At 45.3% G+C, this 19,792-nt stretch overlaps 1 protein-coding gene across 3 annotated transcripts in view; it reads left to right on the top strand.

Moving 5' to 3' along the window:
• The window catches only part of LOC110528476 (plexin-A1), a 388,596-nt gene that overhangs the window by 48,179 nt on the left and 320,625 nt on the right, over positions 1-19,792 (top strand). For all 3 annotated transcript variants that reach the window (XM_021610568.2, XM_036984053.1, XM_036984054.1), the window contains exon 2: positions 17,325-18,731. In XM_021610568.2, coding sequence (XP_021466243.2) covers positions 17,550-18,731 — 1,182 coding nt within the window. In that variant the 5' untranslated portion in view covers positions 17,325-17,549. The remainder of the gene's footprint in view (positions 1-17,324; positions 18,732-19,792) is intronic.

Below are 19,792 nucleotides of genomic sequence, written 5' to 3'. Positions count from 1 at the left end.
AATGATTAAAACACACTTTGCTGTAGGCTACTATTTACTAGTTAACAAAAAATAAAGTAATATAAAATATATTCACCCCACCCAGTATTAAAGCATGTAGTCCTTGGCTCAGACAGTGTGGTAGTGTGCAAGATTTTGAGAATCAGCTGTACATGTGATGGAAGAGTGCTCTGTGGATGCAGAGGGTTGCAATTCCAATGAATTGGGGATAGTTTAACCAAAATATGCCACAAGACCTAGAATTGCCTTGTGTATTCCACAAAAAATGGTTCCCTGTTATAAGCTAACCTTTTTGATGAATTTAAGCAAAATTCCCCAAATTCCTGGGCTTAACTTCCCATGGAAAATGTCCTGAAAAATTCTGGTCATTTTACTGGAAATTTTCTGACCCTTTGCACCCCTAGTAATGATCATGATTTTTAATCAGTCTCTTGATATGCCACACCTGTCAGGTGGATGGATTATCTTGGCACAGTAGAAATGCTCACTAACTAAACCATTTTCTGCACAGAATTAGAGAAATAAGTTTTTTGTGCATATGGATAATTTGGTGATCTTTTATTTCAGTTCAGGAAACATGGGACCAACAGGTTACATGTTGGGTTGATATTTTTTGTTCAGTATAGTTCCTGGGTGAAGGAGCTTACTTGATGACTTCAGTAGCATTCCTACTACTTGGCGCTAAGCTCCATATGTAGCCATGGCATGTCCCTTTTTAGTAAGAGCTGCAATGTCTGCAGGGACATCCAAATATGATCACAGTAAGACTCCCAGATCGGAGCATTGGTTATGTCGCACTGCCCAACACCAAACTCACACAATCTGTCATAATCACACAATTTAATACCCTGGAGATGTTTTTGCAAATTAATTCTCAGTCACATTTACGCTGAGGGAAAGAAATAAGAATACTCGTCTCGCATGCAGGCAGACGGCCATATCTGTAATTCAATTAATACTAACAGGTGATATGCTAATGGTCACTTTTTGGCAAATGGAGGGGATTACACCGTCACTTTGTCTAGACCAGGGTATTCATTAGCACCAACCACAAGCACGACGCCGGGATAAATGGAATTTTCAAATCTCTAAACGTCAAAGGAGTGCTGCCTTCGGTCTGTGCCCCATCGGTTGGAAAAATGCACATTCTTCCCGACAATTGAACCGTTTTTTTTTGCTGTTGAAATTCAAATGAGGGCTAGAGATTCTCATGATATGTTTCTGTGAAAGAGGGAGAGAAGGAAAGGAGAGAGACCGATACTTGTTCACTTCCTGTCTCATGCCACTGTGGGTAGAGGTCTTAGGATTGCCACACTCCTAGCATGAGCTCACCTCTGTCACCCCTGTTAGCCCTGCCAAAACCACATTAGTGTTTACAACAGGGAGCTGGTCATAGAATTAACCACACAGAACACTTAGTAGACTGAGCATGTCGGATCAACAGCGATACCAGAGAAAAGGTCTAAATCCCCCTAAAACAATTTTACACTAAATGGTGGGAGGAGTCCAACTGATGGGTTCAGTGCAATTCCTACAGGCTCGCATCTGAAGACTTGAGGCACTGTCCTGAACCCCCCCAGCCTTATAACCCTGAATATCTGAAGTATCAAGTACACTCAAACCAAATGCTTCCACATAACATTTACAACCAATCTTATCTGTCAAAGATGACCCTCGACCGCCTACGAAAGCAGCAATACTAGAAATGAATCCGTTTGTTGCCTGTATGGCCTTTCTGCCTTGTTCTGCACATTTCCTTGTATTGCTCCATAATTGTATTCAGCATTTCCCTTGTTGCTACTAACGCCATCTACTTTACTTTAGCACTTAGCTGAGAGGCATTCTAAGCAACTTTTAACGGCTTTCGGCAGCACAAATAATGCTGTCATATTTTCCAATCTCTTCTCAAGTGATTGAAAAAAGGGAAGGTATAGCGGGAATGATTGGCGGCCGCCGGGCGGGCTAGTTGCTTTGGGGTATTGGCGTAACACGGCAGGTCATTTGCCTTGGCTGTTTGGGTAATATGTTTACCCCCTGCTGCTCTGGGCTGGATTTGCAGAGTAGATGAAGCTCTTACACTGTAGTGTAATGTTGAGAAAGTAGCTGACCTAATTCCTCTTTTCTATGTGGCAGTGAATCAAGTCTGTTCTAGACAGTCTTTATCGAGCTGGACATTCCAGAATGTTTAATTTAAGCCCCTGGTCTCTCTCTTCTTCTACATTTGTACATAGATAGGATCTCGCTCCTCTTCTCTATCTCTTACTCCTCTATTGTTGTCACTGATCGTCCCTCCTCTCATCCTCCACCACCCCCCTCCTTATCTGTTTTCCTTCTTTGTGGGAAAGTTCAGTACCCTCGGTCATTCACCCTTCTCCAATGAAACAACCCCACACATTTATATTAGAGGTCGACCGATTAATCGGAATGACAGATTAATTAGGGCCGATTTTCAAGTTTTCATAATAATCGGAAATCGGTATTTTTGGACGCCGATTTTTTTTATTTTTTTATTATTATTTTATTTTTTAAATTAAATCTTTATTTAACTAGGCAAGTCAGTTAACAACACATTCTTATATTCAATGACGTCCTAGGAACAGTGGGTTAACTGCCTTGTTCAGGGGAAGAACGACAAATTTTTATCTTGTCAGCTCGGGGATTCAATCTTGCAACCTTACAGTTAACTAGTCCAACGCATTAACTCATTGCACTCCATGAGGAGCCTGCCTGTTACGCGAATGCAGTAAGAAGCCAAGGTAAGTTGCTAGCTAGAATTAAACTTCTCTTATAAAAAACAATCAATCAATCATAATCACTAGTTAACTACACATGGTTGATGATATTACTAGTTTATCTAGCATGTCCTGCGTTGCATATAATCGATGTGGTGCTCGTTCGTGAAAAAGGACTGTCGTTGCTCCAACGTGTACCTAACCATAAACATCAATGCCTTTCTTAATCAATACACAAATATATATTTTTAAACCTGCATATTTAGTTATTGCCTGCTAACATGAATTTATTTTAACTAGGTAAATTGTGTCACTTTTCTTGCAACAGAGTCAGGGTATATGCAGCATTTTGGGCCGCCTGGCTCGTTGCGAACTGTGTGAAGACTTTCTTCCCAACAAAGACAGCCAACTTCGCCAAACGGGGGATGATTTAACATTTGCGAAAAAAGCACAATCGTAGCACGACTGTACCTAACCATAAACACCAATGCCTTTCTTAAAATCAATACACAAGTATATATATTTAAACCTGCATATTTAGCTAAAATAAATCCAGGTTAGCAGGCAATATTAACCAGGTGAAATTGTCACTTCTCTTGCGTTCATTGCACGCAGAGTCAGGGTACAGTGGGACAAAAAAGGAATGGGCCAAAATACCAGCAACAGTGTGTGAAAACCTTGTGAAGACTTACAGAAAACGTTTGACCTCTGTTATTGCCAACAAAGAGTATATAACAAAGTATTGAGAAACTTTTGTTAATGACCAAATACTTATTTTCCACCATAATTTGCAAATAAATTCATTAAAAATCCTACAATGTGATTTTCAGGATTTTTTTTCTGATTTTGTCTGTCATAGTTGAAGTGTACCTATGATGAAAATTACAGGCCTCTCTCATCTTTTTAAGTGGGAGAACTTGCACAATTGGTGGCTGACTAAATACTTTTTTGCCACACTGTATATGCAACAGTTTGGGCCGCCTGGCTCGTTGTGAACTAATTTGCCAGAATTTTACATAATTATGACATAACATTGAAGGTTGTACAATGTGACAGCAATATTTAGACTTAGGGATGCCACCTGTTTAGATAAAATACGGACCGGTTCCGTATTTCACTGAAATAATAAACATTTTGTTTTCGAAATGATAGTTTCCTGATTTTATCATATTAATGACCAAAGGCTCGTTTTTCTGTGTTTTATTATGTTATATTTAAGTCTATTATTTGATAGAGTAGTCTGACTGAGCGGTGGTAGGCAGCAGCAGGCTTGTAAGCATTCATTCAAACAGCACTTTCGTCTGTTTTGCCAGCAGCTCTTTGCTGTGCTTCAATCATTGAGCTGTTTATGACTTCAAGCCTATCAACTCCAGAGATTAGGCTGGTGTAACCGATGTGAAATGGTTAGCTAGTTAGCGGAGTGCGCGCTAATAGTGTTTCAAACGTCACTCGCTCTGAGACTTGGAGTAGTTGTTCCCCTTGCTCTGCAAGGGCCGCAGATTTTGTGGAACGATGGTAAAAGCTGCTTCGAGTGTGGCTGTTGTCGATGTGTTCCTGGTTCAAGCCCAGGTAGGGGCGAGGAGATGGACGGAAGCTATACTGTTACGCTGGCAATACTAAAGTGCTTATTAGAACGTCCAATAGTCAAAGGTATATGAAATACAAATGGTATAGAGAGAAATAGTCCTATAAATACTATATTAACTACAACCTAAAACCTCTTACCTTGGAATATTGAAGTCTCATGTTAAAAGCAACCACCAGCTTTCATATGTTCTCATGTTCTGAGCAAGGAACTCAAACGTTAGCTTTTTTACATGGCACATATTACATTTTTACTTTCTTTTCCAACACTTTGTTTTTGCATTATTTAAACCAAATTGAACATGTTTCATTATTTATTTGAGGCTAAATAGATTTTTATTGATTTAATTCAACTTAATATAATACGTGTTCATTCAGTATTGTTGTAATTGTCATTATTACAAAAAATACAAAAAAATGTCAGATGAATCGGTATCAGCTTTTTTTGGTCCTCCAATAATCGGTATCGGCGAGGAAAAGTCATCAGTCGACCTCTAATTTACACAAGGTTCCACACTGTTAATTACCCAGTCTTTGGTGTGGAAAGCATGTCTGAAAGCAATATGTCCTAAGGAATGGTCTGTTTTGGTTTGTAAACTGTTCAACCCTCCTTCCTCTTTCAGTTTTCCCTCGGTCTGACTCACATGGCAGCTGTTACTAGGCCTACTGGCCAGACTGGTTGACCTGGCAGGCCTGCCATTTGCGACCAGTCAATCTAACTTACACATCATTTGGCAGGTTCAAGATCATTTACTGACTGTTTTGGTATGTCTCGTTACAATCGAAAGCCAAAGCGGTTATAGTAAGTCCTGTTAAAAAGTTTGACAAACCTGTTCTGCCCACTAGCTGTCAAAGTCCATTGCCCACTGATGCAGGAACATGCACAAACTGCTCCCCTCTTATCGCAATGGAACTCTTTCAGCCTCACTGGTTATCTCTAAAAGTTATCTCTTGCTTCTCTCATCTCTCTTCTCTCTCCCCCACCCCTGCTGTGTGTCACTTGTTTTATCTTCTACCCCCTGACTCACCATCTCGCTATCTCCATTTTTCTCTGTTCTCTTTTCCCCTCTTCCCTTTTCTATCTCTGTCTCTTTCTCTTTGTCCCTCTCTTCCTCTCTGTATAGCAGGGCAATGGAGTGTGCGCTGCTTCCAAACTGACCCCGAAAGCTACATGCGTAACTAGTCTTCATGGAGAGGGAAGGCTAGATGTGATCGTGGCACCTATCTAAAAATAAAGGAATCATAGTCTCTAACTCTGAATGCTCGGCTATGAAAAGCCAACTGACATTTACTCCTGAGGTGCTGACCAGTTGCACCCTCTACAACCACTGTGATTATTATTATCTGACCCTCCTGGTCATCTATGAACGTTTGAACATCTTGGCCATGTACTGTTATAATCTCAATCCGGCACAACCAGAAGAGGACTGGCCACCTCTCAGAGCCTGGTTCCTCTCTAGGTTTCTTCCTATATTCCGGCCTTTCTAGGTAGTTTTTCCTAGTCACCGTGCTTCTACATCTGCATTACTTGCGGTTTGGGGTTTTAGGCTGGGTTTCTGTACAGCACTTTGTGACATCGGCTGATGTAAAAATGGGCATTATAAATACATTTGATTGATTGATAGTGTGTGGTGAAAGATCGGCTTTGTTTACACAGGTACCCCAATTATTTTAACCTTAGTGGTTTATTTTATTATATCTTAAGCCAATAATTTGGCAAAATATCAGAATTGGGATGCCTGTGTAAACACAGCCATGAAGACACGGCAATGCAAATCCATTGTGAATGCAGCCAGTGCTGTCATAGTGCTTGGCAGCGCCATTTTGCAATTCTCTGTTCTAATCAGAGCGTGTAATCTAGTGGGTGAACTAATGGGGAGGAGGAGGAAACAGGTTTGTTCAGTATATCAATGAATGTATTAATAGCCATGTAGACCTGTTTGTTTTTGTCGCATGGGTTACCTATAATTTTTCTCCCTTTCTTGGTATGACGATGATCTCCATGTTTGTGTATGACAAGTGTCATTCCTCATGCTGAAGATATGAAGTCTAGACCAAGCTCTTGCTTTGGGAACTTCTTTCCTTTTCTAATTTTCGATTTGTATATGCCCCCTTTAGTTCATCCTCAGTTCTGTTGGCCAACTTGAAAACGTTCTCTAGACATTCTCTATCGCTACTAGTGCTAGCACGCTTTTCCTCATTTTATGAAATATTAACCTATTATCCACTTAGCCTCTACCAGCATTGTTTCAAATATGCAGACCTATTCCAATACAAGCTAGACATTAATCACACCCCTCTCCTCGATGCGGTAACAATTTGGCTGGTGGATAACGTGGGTATCATTGTCCCCAAACAAAAATATGAAGTCAAAGTGAGGAAACATTTATGACCGAATACAAGACACCAGTGATTCCTTTTAATGCCTTTCCCGTTGTACTCTTTTTTCCCCTTCTCTCCTTGCGGGATTTATAATGACGATGGATGCTTTTACGACTATCCTCTTTTGGGAGTAGTCGGTGCAGCAGCATGTCTGGTGAGTTGTGAGCCTTCGCAGCGCTCTGGGTGTCCAGGTCAGGGGAGCTCATAAATGAACATGGACAGCGAAAGATGAGATGGGGAAAAGAGCGAAAGGGTTGGAGAATATAGGGACAACGAATCCTGACACTGGTATTTTGTAATAGACCTTTCTGAGGAGAGTTCGCATTTCATTATGTTCAACTCAGTGAACCGCTAGGGAAAGCCCCATGTGAAAATGACATGGATAGTTTGTGACTAATATAATAACTTGCCAACTAGCATGCAATGCCAATGCGTAACAGGGTTGTACCCGTAGCCTAAACCAGGAGCAACACAAACATACAAAATACAAGCAAATTCAAACAGTGGAAACTCGAGCTCTACAGTTCCTGCTGAGCTGTCAGGAACCCAGAACTGGAACTGACTGTAGCTGTCGAGGCGGAAATACCGCGTGCAAGCGGTCGCATTAAACCTACCCACATCAAGAGGATACACATGAAGAACACACAAGCACAACACGGCGAGCACCTTCAGATGAACTAAACCCTTGTGGTTTGTTGATCATATCTGACTGCACCAGGGCTTTTCCTTCCTTCCTTGACAAGTCCTTGGTGAAGGTGAGGGGCATGGTGGTGATGGGGAGGTGGAGAGAATACATGGGAAAGAGAAATGAACAGAGAAAGAGAGATAGTAGGGGGAAAGTGGGAGAAAGACAGAGGGAGTAGAGGAGAATATATAACGAGAGGGGCAGTGGGCCTGTGGGGGGGCTTGAGGAGATGCTTGGGGGGCTAAATGCTGATGCACACTGGGGCTGTGTTCAGTCGTTGGAAGACTTGGTTATCCTTATTCTGTTTTTCCAAGGCTTTAGGGGTGGGGCGGTTGTGACACATGTTGTGCTGCTTGCATTCCTATCTGCAACACCTCATATTGTTTCATCACACTGAATGCAACCCCAGTCTGTCTTTTTAACTCTGTCCCTGATTGAGGTTTCAGAACGGGAGTGTGGTGGGGGTGGGGCAGTGTGTAACCTGTTTTTTTGTAAGGTGCATCCTCTAAATCCTGATCAGCTCCTTGAGAGTTAACGTAATAAAATAAATTCAACATTTCTCTAGACCTGCGCTCAAGTTTACCTTGGCAGAGCACCTGTGGAAGCAAGGGCACAACGCTTGTCCTCAACTAAAGTGATTTACATTGGCATTAAAATAACTCCTGAGTTATTTTTATGCCCCCCAGCCATGCCAGTCAGCTCTTCCCCTTGCAGAGTTTGCCTTGCAGAACAGAGTTTTCTATCAGACCATGCACTGTTAGATCACTGATACTGTGTACTGACACTTATTATCCAATTACTACTGGGAATAATGCATTTAATTAATAGCCAATTACTTGATTTGGCTATTTTTCACAATACATTTTGACTGAAAAATGTTTTGAATCATTGGCCGGTATCTCGTCTGTGACTTAAATACCTTCAGTAGTTGAATATATAATTAGTTTAATGTGGGTTCCTACGTCCTGCCAACCATTCATCCCTGGTCTGACTATGCATATGTTTCATTGCCTGGTGTAATGAAGCTTTAAATGACCAGTCTATCCTATGCCCTCTGTACTTCCCGTGTGTGTGCGCTTGCATGCCTTTTCGTGTGTGTGTGTGAACTGCAGAATGAATACATGTCTGAAATGACCCCCTTTCCTCAACACATATGAATAGTAACCAATATGAATAGTAACCAATATGAATAGTAACCCATAGGAATGGTAAGTAGGGTTGCACATTTTGGGAAATATTCATAGGTGGAAACTTTCTGTGGGAATTAATGGAAATATATGCAAATTAATATTCATTCCATTTAAATGTAGATGTTTTTTGCATTGAATACAGTTACCATATCATATAGAAACAATAAACCTTTTAGCTTATCATAAGTAGGCATAATTGCAAGTTATTTATTTATCCGTTATTTTACCAGGTAAGTTGACTGAGAACATGTTCTCATTTGCAGCAATGACCTGGGGAATAGTTACAGGGGAGAGGAGGGGGATTAATGAGCCAATTGTAAACTGGGGATTATTAGGTGACCGAGTTGGTTTGAGGGCCAGATTGGGAATTTAGCCAGGACACCAGGGTTAACACCCCTACTCTTACGATAAGTGCCATGGGATCTTTAATGACCTCAGAGTCAGGACACCCGTTTAACGTCCCATCCGAAAGACGGCACCCTACACAGGGCAGTGTCCCCAATCACTGCCCTGGGGCATTGGGATATTTTTAAATCCTTCCAATAGAAATAATAAAAACAATTCAGTTACGAATTTAACTTTAATTAAATGAGTTGACTCTTCACATGGGATGATTTCAATGAACAACAAAAGGGAATATTGAATGATCCCCAATGATTTATCGCATTTCACAAAAACCTTTAACATACATCTGTAAAATGATAATCTAGAAACTAAAGCTTTGGTTGTCTTCTTCTCAGGCTTCCATGTCTTCTCCCTGGACCTCAATGTCCACCTCTTGAACATCAGACTCTGAGGCCTCATCTTCACTGTCAATTTCCAACCTGGTTGTGGATGGCTCGGGCAAATTTCAACCCTTGTATTGGTCAGCCTGTTGAGTGTTTTGGTGTGTGTGTTCCCAAACAAGGACCAGTTGCGCTCTGAGGCGGCTGATGTTGGTGGTATTTGGTGGATGATGGAGGCAACAGGGGAAAGAGCCTAAGATCCACAAAGTCCCTTCCACCAGGTGGCTGATTGCAATGCCTGCCATATTGCAATGCCATCCCAAAGCCCTTGCTTGGAAGTGTACTTCACCAGACTGCCAAGAACATCGCCCTCATCCAGGCCAAGGTGGTGAGACACGGTAGCGATGACACCATTGTCTTCCTCAATCCGTGCAATAGCTACTGCTAACGGTTTCAGGAATTTCAGGCTGCTTACCACTCTCCCAAAATACATAATCCAGGAGGATCCTCTTGATGGGGCTGTCCATATCGGCAAATTGTGATATGGCCATTTCTTGGAGAGACTCTATCCCCTCTTATTCTTCTCACTTTGCTTGGTGAGGTAGATTGCTGCTATAACTTGATGACCTTTCACATACCTAACCATTTCATATGCTCTCTTGTAGAGTGTATCCATTGTTTTCAGTGCCATGATGTCCTTGAGGAGCAGATTCAATGCTTGAGCAGCACAGGCAATGGGTGTTATGTGGGGGTAGGACTCCTCCACTTTAGACCAAGCAGACTTTAGACCAAGCAGACCAAGCAGAATGTTCACAACATTGTTTGTCACCAGTGCAAATACCTTCTGTGGTCCACGGTAATTGATGACTGCCTTCAGCTCATCTGCAATGTACAGACCGGTGTGTCTGTTGTCCATGTATCTGTGCTCTTGCAGAATGCACTCAACAGGCTGACCAATACAAGTGTTGAATGCACTGCTAGTGTTGGTGTGTCTGTGGCTGTGTGGTTACTACTGCTAGTGGCAGTAAGGCTGTGGCTCTGTGGTTACCACTGCTAGTGATGTGGCTGTGTGGTTACTACTGCTAGTGGCGGTGAGGCTGTGGCTGTGTGGTTACCACTGCTAGTGATGTGGCTGTGTGGTTACTACTGCTAGTGGCGGTGAGGCTGTGGCTGTGTGGTTACTACTGCTAGTGGCGGTGAGGCTGTGGCTGTGTGGTTACTACTGCTAGTGGCGGTGAGGCTGTGGCTGTGTGGTTACTACTGCTAGTGGTGGTGTGGCTGTGTGGTTACTACTGCTAGTGGTGGTGAGGCTGTGGCTGTGTGGTTACTGCTGCTAGTGGCTGTGTGGTTACTGCTGCTAGTGTTGGTGAGGCTGTGGCTGTGTGGTTACTGCTGCTAGTGGCGGTGAGGCTGTGGCTGGGTGGTTACTACTGCTAGTGTTGGTGTGGCTGGGTGGTTACTACTGCTAGTGTTGTTGAGGCTGTGGCTGTGTGGTTAATACTGCTAGTGTTGTTGAGGCTGTCGCTGTGTGGTTACTACTGCTAGTGTTGGTGAGGCTGTGGCTGTGTGGTTACTACTGCTAGTGTTGTTGAGGCTGTGGCTGTGTGGTTAATACTGCTAGTGTTGGTGAGGCTGTGGCTGGGTGGTTACTACTGCTAGTGTTGGTGAGGCTGTGGCTGGGTGGTTACTACTGCTAGTGTTGGTGAGGCTGTGGCTGTGTGGTTAATACTGCTAGTGTTGTTGAGGCTGTGGCTGTGTGGTTAATACTGCTAGTGTTGGTGAGGCTGTGGCTGGGTGGTTACTACTGCTAGTGTTGTTGAGGCTGTGGCTGTGTGGTTAATACTGCTAGTGTTGCTGTGGCTGTGTGGTTACTGCTGCTAGTGTTGGTGAGGCTGTGGCTGTGTGGTTACTGCTGCTAGTGGCGGTGAGGCTGTGGCTGTGGTTACTACTGCTAGTGGCGGTGAGGCTGTGGCTGTGGTTACTACTGCTAGTGTTGGTGAGGCTGTGGCTGTGTGGTTACTACTGCTAGTGTTGGTGAGGCTGTGGCGGTGAGGCTGTTGCTGTGTGGTTACTACTGCTAGTGGCGGTGAAGCTGTGTGTGGTTACCACTGCTAGTGTTGTTGAGGCTGTGGCTGTGTGGTTACTGCTGCTAGTGTTGGTGAGGCTGTGGCTGTGTGGTTACTGCTGCTAGTGGCGGTGAGGCTGTGGCTGTGGTTACTACTGCTAGTGGCGGTGAGGCTGTGGCTGTGTGGTTACTACTGCTAGTGTTGGTGAGGCTGTGGCGGTGAGGCTGTGGCTGTGTGGTTACCACTGCTAGTGATGTGGCTGTGTGGTTACTACTGCTAGTGGCGGTGAGGCTGTGGCTGGGTGGTTACTACTGCTAGTGTTGGTGAGGCTGTGGCTGTGTGGTTACTACTGCTAGTGGCGGTGAGGCTGTGGCTGTGTGGTTACTACTGCTAGTGTTGCTGTGGCTGTGTGGTTACTACTGCTAGTGGCGGTGAGGCTGTGGCTGCTAGTGGTGATGTGGCTGTGTGCTTACTACTGCTAGTGGTGGTGAGGCTGTGTGTGTTTACTACTGCTAGTGTTGGTGAGGCTGTGTGTGTTTACTACTGCTAGTGTTGGTGAGGCTGTGTGTGTTTACTACTGCTCGTGGTGGTGAGGCTGTGTGTGTTTACTACTGCTAGTGTTGGTGAGGCTGTGTGTTTACCACTGCTAGTGTTGGTGAGGCTGTGTGTGGTTACCACTGCTAGTGTTGGTGAGGCTGTGTGTGGTTACCACTGCTAGTGTTGGTGAGGCTGTGTGTGGTTACCACTGCTAGTGTTGGTGAGGCTGTGTGTGGTTACTACTGCTAGTGTTGGTGAGGCTGTGTGTGTTTACTACTGCTAGTGTTGGTGAGGCTGTGTGTGTTTACTACTGCTAGTGTTGGTGAGGCTGTGTGTGTTTACTACTGCTAGTGTTGGTGAGGCTGTGTGTGTTTACTACTCCTAGTGTTGGTGAGGCTGTGTGTGGTTACTACTGCTAGTGTTGGTGAGGCTGTGTGTGTTTACTACTGCTAGTGTTGGTGAGGCTGTGTGTGTTTACTACTGCTAGTGTTGGTGAGGCTGTGTGTGTTTACTACTCCTAGTGTTGGTGAGGCTGTGTGTGGTTACTACTGCTAGTGTTGGTGAGGCTGTGTGTGTTTACTACTGCTAGTGTTGGTGAGGCTGTGTGGGGTTACTACTGCTCGTGGTGGTGAGGCTGTGTGTGTTTACTACTGCTAGTGGTGGTGAGGCTGTGTGTGGTTACCGTTCTCTCTCCCACCTACTGCAGCGTTGGTCTGACGACGCTTGGTTTTCCTACCGATGTCACAGATGTGACCCACATGTTAAAAATGCAGCAAGGAGAAAGTTAGCTTGAGCTCTGTGCGAGGAGTCAGTCACTTGGCTTTTTTCTTCTCTCCCCTCCTCACCGAGCGGCAAGTGCTGTAATTGATATGCCACCGGCAATAAATCAGCTGTGCGCCGGGGCCGAGCGGGGGCCATTATCTGAACGGACAGGTTTAGCGCCGGCCTCCGTCAAAGAGGTGTATGCAACTGGTTACTAGGCTACCCGTCTATATAATAGCCATGTTATCGTTACTCATTGTGTATTTATTATAACTTTTTTTATTACGTGTTTTACTTTTCTGTTATTTCTCTATTTAATTTCTCTCTGCATTTTTTGTATTTATTTTATTTAACCTTTATTTAACTAGTTAAGAACAAATTCTTATCACGGCCAGATGTGATGCAGCCTGGATTCGAACCAGGTACTGCAGTGACGCCTCTTGCTTTGAGATGTCGCGTCTTAGACCACTGTGTCACTCGGGAGCCCAAGTGGCGCGTTGTTGGAAAGGGCCCATAAGTAAGTATTTCACTGTTAGTCTACACCTGTTGTTTACGAGGCATGTGACAAATACATTTTATTTTATTTGGCGTAGGTGAGAGAGAGCACAGAGCGGGTTGAGGGAGAGACCTGATTTTATACATTCTGTTTGATTATGTCGCCCCCTCTTCATGTTCTTCTCGGGGACTACACACACTCACACGCTGCATTTTAATGGTGAACTTTTTGGTTTGGAAAAAGTCACATTTCCCCCACTGAATCTTCCTCCAATGTACACACACACATACCACCCCTCCCCCGCTAACCCAAGCTCACTCATTAACCACTGTTAATCCAAATGAACTGAAACAAAAGGTTTTAAGTGACCCCCCCAGTCCCGTCCATTCCAACTGGACCCACACTGAAGCCCGTTGGGACAACAATCGATGGCTCATTCTGATATACAAACCAATCAATCTTGAAAAGCCCGAAAGGAAAAGGTTCACGGTACTGTTTTTGCGTTTTGAATGTGATTACAGCGTGGGCCTAGATGTCTCTGTAGATTCTCAACTGACAGGTTAAAAGGTGAAACGTGCTGAAGCCCCAAATGATTGACATGTTTTCCTGATCTTCCCCTGATATAGCGTTCAGCCTGGTTTTACAGCCTTTTTCTGAAGGGGTAAAAGGAAGAGAGGGAAAATTGAAAAACGAGAGAGGAAATCTGTACTAACCTGGTCATGGTGGCAAATTCTTTATTGGAGGGATTGACAATTTCCTCATCTGTCAATAATTCCATAGGGATTTGGGAGAAATGTGTCCATTCCCAACCTGCTCTCTCCTCTCCCATCTAAAGCTGACTCTATTGATAGGGTCATAGGCTTAAGCCTGGCATGCATTTCAGCCTCCCATCTTATAGAATTAGCCATTGTGAGTGAGCTGACATTGTATTTTGCAATAGCATGCATTGGACACAGTCTGCCGTGATAGCATTTTCCTTATTACTCTGGGTAGATGACAACCAGCCAGAGACCCAGGCAGATGAAATGTGTTGCTCTATTCACGCTCTGTTATGTCAAGTCGGCTGAAAATGAAGAGGAATTACCGGAGACAACTTTCTCTCTTTTTCGTTCTCTCACGTTTTTGCTCACGGAAATGACAAGAATGAAAAAGAGCTAGCCAGCCCATGCCACGCTTTAAATTGACATCTGCTCTCGATGCGCGCAACGTGATCGTAACGCTGAACAATAAAATTAAAAAAATACATCGGCCAACTCATCACTTTATTGTGCCTGCTTATGTTGAGGAATCTCTTACACAGGTGAATATAAAAAAAAAAAAATGCACAGCCATATCTACTAACTGGCTGGGCTGGCACTGTGCATTTATTAGTTTAGGTATCCCTTTTCGACATGAAGCTGAAAGTCAGGTCTTTATTTAAATTCAGGTGGAGCTGCCTGCCAGCACTTTTCTCTTGTCGTCGCCTCCTCCAGATGCTCTCCTTTTTCTTTTTCTCCATCTCTCTCTGCTTCTCCCTCTCTCCACAGCACATTCATCTTGTCCAGGCTTTCATTTGTGGAAATTTAATGACACAAATCCCCTGAACCTTGCTGTTACTAGAGCTGCCATGGTTTGCAATTCCATACTGTCTTGTACCGACCTCCACTCACTGTAGATGGAGGAAAAGGGGTGGCACATTTTCCCCCTGAATCTTCCTCCGATGTGTGTACACACACACACACACACACACACACATTGGTAAACTGACCGTAGTTCCTCCGTGCATCCTTGGGGAGTGATTGACAGATAGGCCAACCCCTCAATCACTCTCCAGAGGAAAACCGAAGATAAGGGAAGTAAGAAATAACATTCCTCATTCTCCCTCCCCTCCTTCTCTGTTTGATTTTCTCTATCTCTCATGCTTTTGTTCCCTCCTCCCTCCCTCCCTACTGTTTCTCATCTTTCCCAATTCAGTTCAGTCATAAAATACCCCTCCGCCGACACTTTCATAGTCAAGGTGAAATTGAGCCGGGCCTCTGAGAGTTGCTGCGCACAATTTGGCATAATCAGCATTTACAAGAGAACTAATGTCCCGGTATCGCCGGAACTTAATTGGCCTGTCAAGCAGCACTGAGGCGAGCCAGCTCAAAGCTCTCTGCCATCATTGTCACTGGAGGACACCCAAAAGAAAGGGAAAAAAGTCCTTGTCCATTACTTCCACTCCCCTGTCAATCAATCCCCCTGCCCGTTCCTCCTCTCTCCATATTGTGTCTCCTGGATCTTCTGTGCCATGGGAATCCAACTCTTGGGGCATTGTGGTAACATATGAAACAGGATTAATTTAAATTAATGTATGGAAGCAGAGTGAGTGCTGGCACATGTCACATGTCACATATGAGCGTCTCTTCATTTGGAAGCATTAGAGAATATGATGAATTGGGGGGGGGGGGGTGAAATGAGGGCTAAGTGCCGCTAAATCCAGTCAATCCCACTCCCACACCGGGAATAGCAAAGTGGACCTTGGAACGTCAACAGAACATTTGGCCTACTTCGGTTTGGATGGGAAGCAGATAATTAACATCTGACTGCTGGGAGTGGATGACTGAGTTGGGTTGGCTGGAGTGGAGGACTGGGTTGGGTTGGCTGGAGTGGAGGACTGGGTTGGCTGGAGTGGAGGGTTGGGTTGGCTGGAGTGGAGGGTTGGGTTGGCTGGAGTGGAGGACTGGTTTGGGTTGGCTGGAGTGGAGGACTGGGTTGGCTGGAGTGGAGGGTTGGGTTGGCTGGAGTGGAGGGTTGGGTTGGCTGGAGTGGAGGACTGGTTTGGGTTGGCTGGAGTGGAGGACTGGTTTGGTTTGGCTGGAGTGGAGGACTGGGTTGGGTTGGCTGGAGTGGAGGACTGGGTTGGGTTGGCTGGAGTGGAGGACTGGGTTGGGTTGGCTGGAATGGAGGACTGGGTTGGGTTGGCTGGAGTGGAGGACTGGGTTGGGTTGGCTGGAGTGGAGGGTTGGGTTGGCTGGAGTGGAGGACTGGTTTGGGTTGGCTGGAGTGGAGGACTGGTTTGGGTTGGCTGGAGTGGAGGACTGGGTTGGGTTGGCTGGAGTGGAGGACTGGGTTGGGTTGGCTGGAGTGGAGGACTGGTTTGGGTTGGCTGGAATGGAGGGTTGGGTTGGCTGGAGTGGAGGACTGGGTTGGGTTGGCTGGACTGGATGACTGGGTTGGGTGGGCGAGCAATACTTTGGCTGGAGTGGAAAACGGGTTTTGCATTATTGGAGCCGCAACAACAGACGACGACAACAACTGCAATGTATCTCTCTGGGATGTGTGTGGTATACGTGTCTCAAATCTAGATCCATCTCATTCATTCATTTTCTTCTAGCTTATATTGTACTCTACATCCTGATTGCAGCATAAGGGTGCTGAATCATCATTGTTTTTACTCTACCTCCCTCAGGGTAGCAAACATGTTTTGGCAATCAGAGAGCTGCAGATCTGCCACAGATTAAAAGCGAACCATGCCTCGATGCTATTGACAGAACAAGGCCCTAATTGGGAGAAGAGGGGGATGTTGGGTAGTCTCCTGATACCGCATACAGCAACCCACACACTGGGAGGCCTGGGAGGGAGCAGACCTGGATACAACTTGCGGGGTTTCAATAGAAAAAAACAAGTTTTATAGTTGCATGCACTGGATAATTGTAGTAAAATGTGTTGTTTTACAGGGTTAAGTGCCTTGCCTTGGGCACATCAACAGATGTTTTACCTTGTCTGTTCCGGTATTCGAACCAGGGACCTTTCAGTGACTGGCCCAATGGTCTAACCACAAGCTTGCTGCCGTGTGTATGGCGCCCCCTCTGGCAATTTTCTAAGCAGACCATCTCCGATCCTTCACGATACTGTTGAACTTATGAAATATTAATGGCAGGAAGTTGTGTGTCTTAAACTCATTGCCGTGTGACTCATTATTGTACTGTGCGTTTTGTAATCCTCCTGTGACTCTCGTTAGCTATCTTCCTTCATAATGCAGTCACAGATATCACTTTGCATCATTAATCTGGGGTGGGTGAATGCCCTACTAACTTTTGTCTAAATTTAGCAGTGCATCTCATCTGCTTATCGGCTCTCCGGCTGATGCATAATCAATAGGAAATGTTCCATTGCGACTCATAATGTGTTTTTTTTATTGCAGGGTTCTCACCCGTGCTGCTGTGGATGATGCTCTGGATGAAAACTCAGAACACAGAGAGAAAGACACTGGATAAATAGGAGCTTTCCCCCTCTTCCCCTCGGCCCATCCATCCTCCTTCCAGGGGAATATAAGCTAGGACATAAACAGATCAGGACTAGGTGACGGAGTGAACCCACCCACCTTCCCCATCCCTTCCCCCAGACTTGTCTCCTGCAACCCCCAGATATGTGGCCCCTATTGAGGTCACTCGTTGCCCCTCGCCTGGGGAACCTGCTCCTTCTGGGGGTGCTGGTCCTCTTGACAGTCCCGTCCTTGACCAGAGGTCAACCCCAGCCCTTCAAATCCTTCTCCCCACCAGACTGGGGGCTGACACACCTGGCCATTCACAACAAGACGGGTGAGGTTTACGTTGGCACGGTCAACTGGATCTTCAAGCTCTCTAGCAACCTTACCAAGCTGCGGAGCCACATGACTGGCCCCGTGGCGGATAACGAAAAGTGCTATCCCCCGCCCAGCGTCCAGTCGTGCCCCCACGACCTTGCCCAGACCAACAACGTCAACAAGTTGCTTCTCATCGACTATGCCCAGAACCGACTCATCGCCTGCGGGAGCACCTCCCAGGGAATCTGTCAGTTCCTCAGGCTGGACGACCTGTTCAAACTGGGTGAGCCGCACCACCGTAAGGAGCACTACCTGTCCAGCGTGACCGAGTCTGGCACCATGTCTGGGGTCATCATCACATCCCAGCACAGCCCCGCCAGCAAGCTCTTCATCGGCACACCCATTGACGGCAAGTCCGAGTACTTCCCCACGCTCTCCAGCCGCAAGCTGATGTCCAACGAGGAGAACGCTGACATGTTCAGCTTTGTCTATCAGGATGAGTTTGTCTCCTCGCAGCTCAAGATCCCTTCGGACACTCTCAGCAAATTCCCTGCATTTGACATCTACTATATCTACGGCTTCAGCAGCGAACATTTTGTCTACTACCTGACCATGCAGCTGGACACTCAGCTCACTTCGCCTGACGCCTCTGGTGAACAGTTCTTCACATCCAAGATTGTCCGCCTCTGTGTGGACGACTCAAAGTTCTACTCGTACGTGGAGTTCCCCATCGGCTGCACCAAGGATGGGGTGGAGTATCGTCTCGTCCAGGACGCCTACCTCAGCCGTCCCGGCAAGCAGTTGGCTGACTCCTTAGGAATTTCCGAAGACGAGGACATCCTGTTCACTGTGTTCTCGCAGGGCCAGAAGAACCGGGCCAAGCCACCCAAGGAGTCAGCCCTGTGCCTGTTCACACTGCGCCGCATCAAGGAGAAGATCAAGGAGCGCATCCAGTCCTGCTACCGGGGAGAGGGGAAGCTCTCACTACCCTGGCTGCTCAACAAGGAACTGGCCTGCATCAACTCAGTGAGTCCTGTGGCCTTCTTAACGCTACTGATCTTGATCTGATTCAGTTCTGCTATGCCTACATCACAACTCAGTGAGTCCTGTGGCCCTCTGAATACATTTACATTTGAGTAATTTTGCATAAGCTCTTATCCAGGGCAACATACAGTTAGTGCATTCATCTTAAGATAGCTAGGTGGGACAACCACATAACACAGGGTAGCAAGTATATTTTTCCTCTCAAGAAGTTATCAGCAAAGTTAGTGGTAGTAGGAAAAGACAAACAATATTGATCTCTATCTGATTCTCTGATTCAATTCTGCTATGCCCCACAAATTTGGGCCTCTTTGATTCCTATTATGTATTTTCAGAGAGTATTGAACATGAGGCCTAAGCTCTGTAATGGCACACCTTGTGGTTAGACAAGGGCAAGGCATACTGTAACACTCACTGAACATCTGTCAAACTTGAAGAGACCATAGTTTCAGCCGAATCAAATTTTATTTGTCACATGCGCCTAATACAACAGGTGTCAACCTTACCATGAAATGCTCATTTACAAGCCCTTAACCAACAATGCAGTTCAAGAAATAGTTAAGAAAATATTAACTAAATGAACTAAAGTAAATTTTAAAAAAGTAAAGCAATAAAATTAGATAACAATAACGAGGCTATATACAGGGAATACCAAGTCAATGTGCTGTGGTACAAGAAGGTTGAGGTAGTTGGTACATGTAGGTTGGGGTAAAGTGACTATGCATAGATAGTAAACAGCAAGTAGCAGCAGTGTAAAAACAAAGGTGTAAATAGTCCAGGTGGCCATTTGATTAATTGTTCAGCAGCCTAGACTTGGCTCTCCTGTACCACTTGCTGTGCGGTAGCAGTGAAAATAGTCTGACTTGGGTGACTGGAGTCTTAGACAGTTTTGTGGGCCTTCCTCAGACACCGCCTAGTATATAGGTCTTGGATGGTAGGAAGCTAGGCCCCAGTGGTATATTGGGCCATACGCACTACCCTCTGTAGCGCCTTACAGACAAACACCATACCAGGCGGTGATGCAACCGGTCAGGGTCCTCTCGATG

The sequence above is a fragment of the Oncorhynchus mykiss genome, chromosome 7, assembly GCF_013265735.2.
Source record: "Oncorhynchus mykiss isolate Arlee chromosome 7, USDA_OmykA_1.1, whole genome shotgun sequence".
In the NCBI taxonomy this organism is placed as follows: domain Eukaryota; kingdom Metazoa; phylum Chordata; class Actinopteri; order Salmoniformes; family Salmonidae; genus Oncorhynchus; species Oncorhynchus mykiss.
Note: the sequence above shows the minus strand (reverse complement) of the source record. Positions and strands in the feature narration are given on the sequence as shown.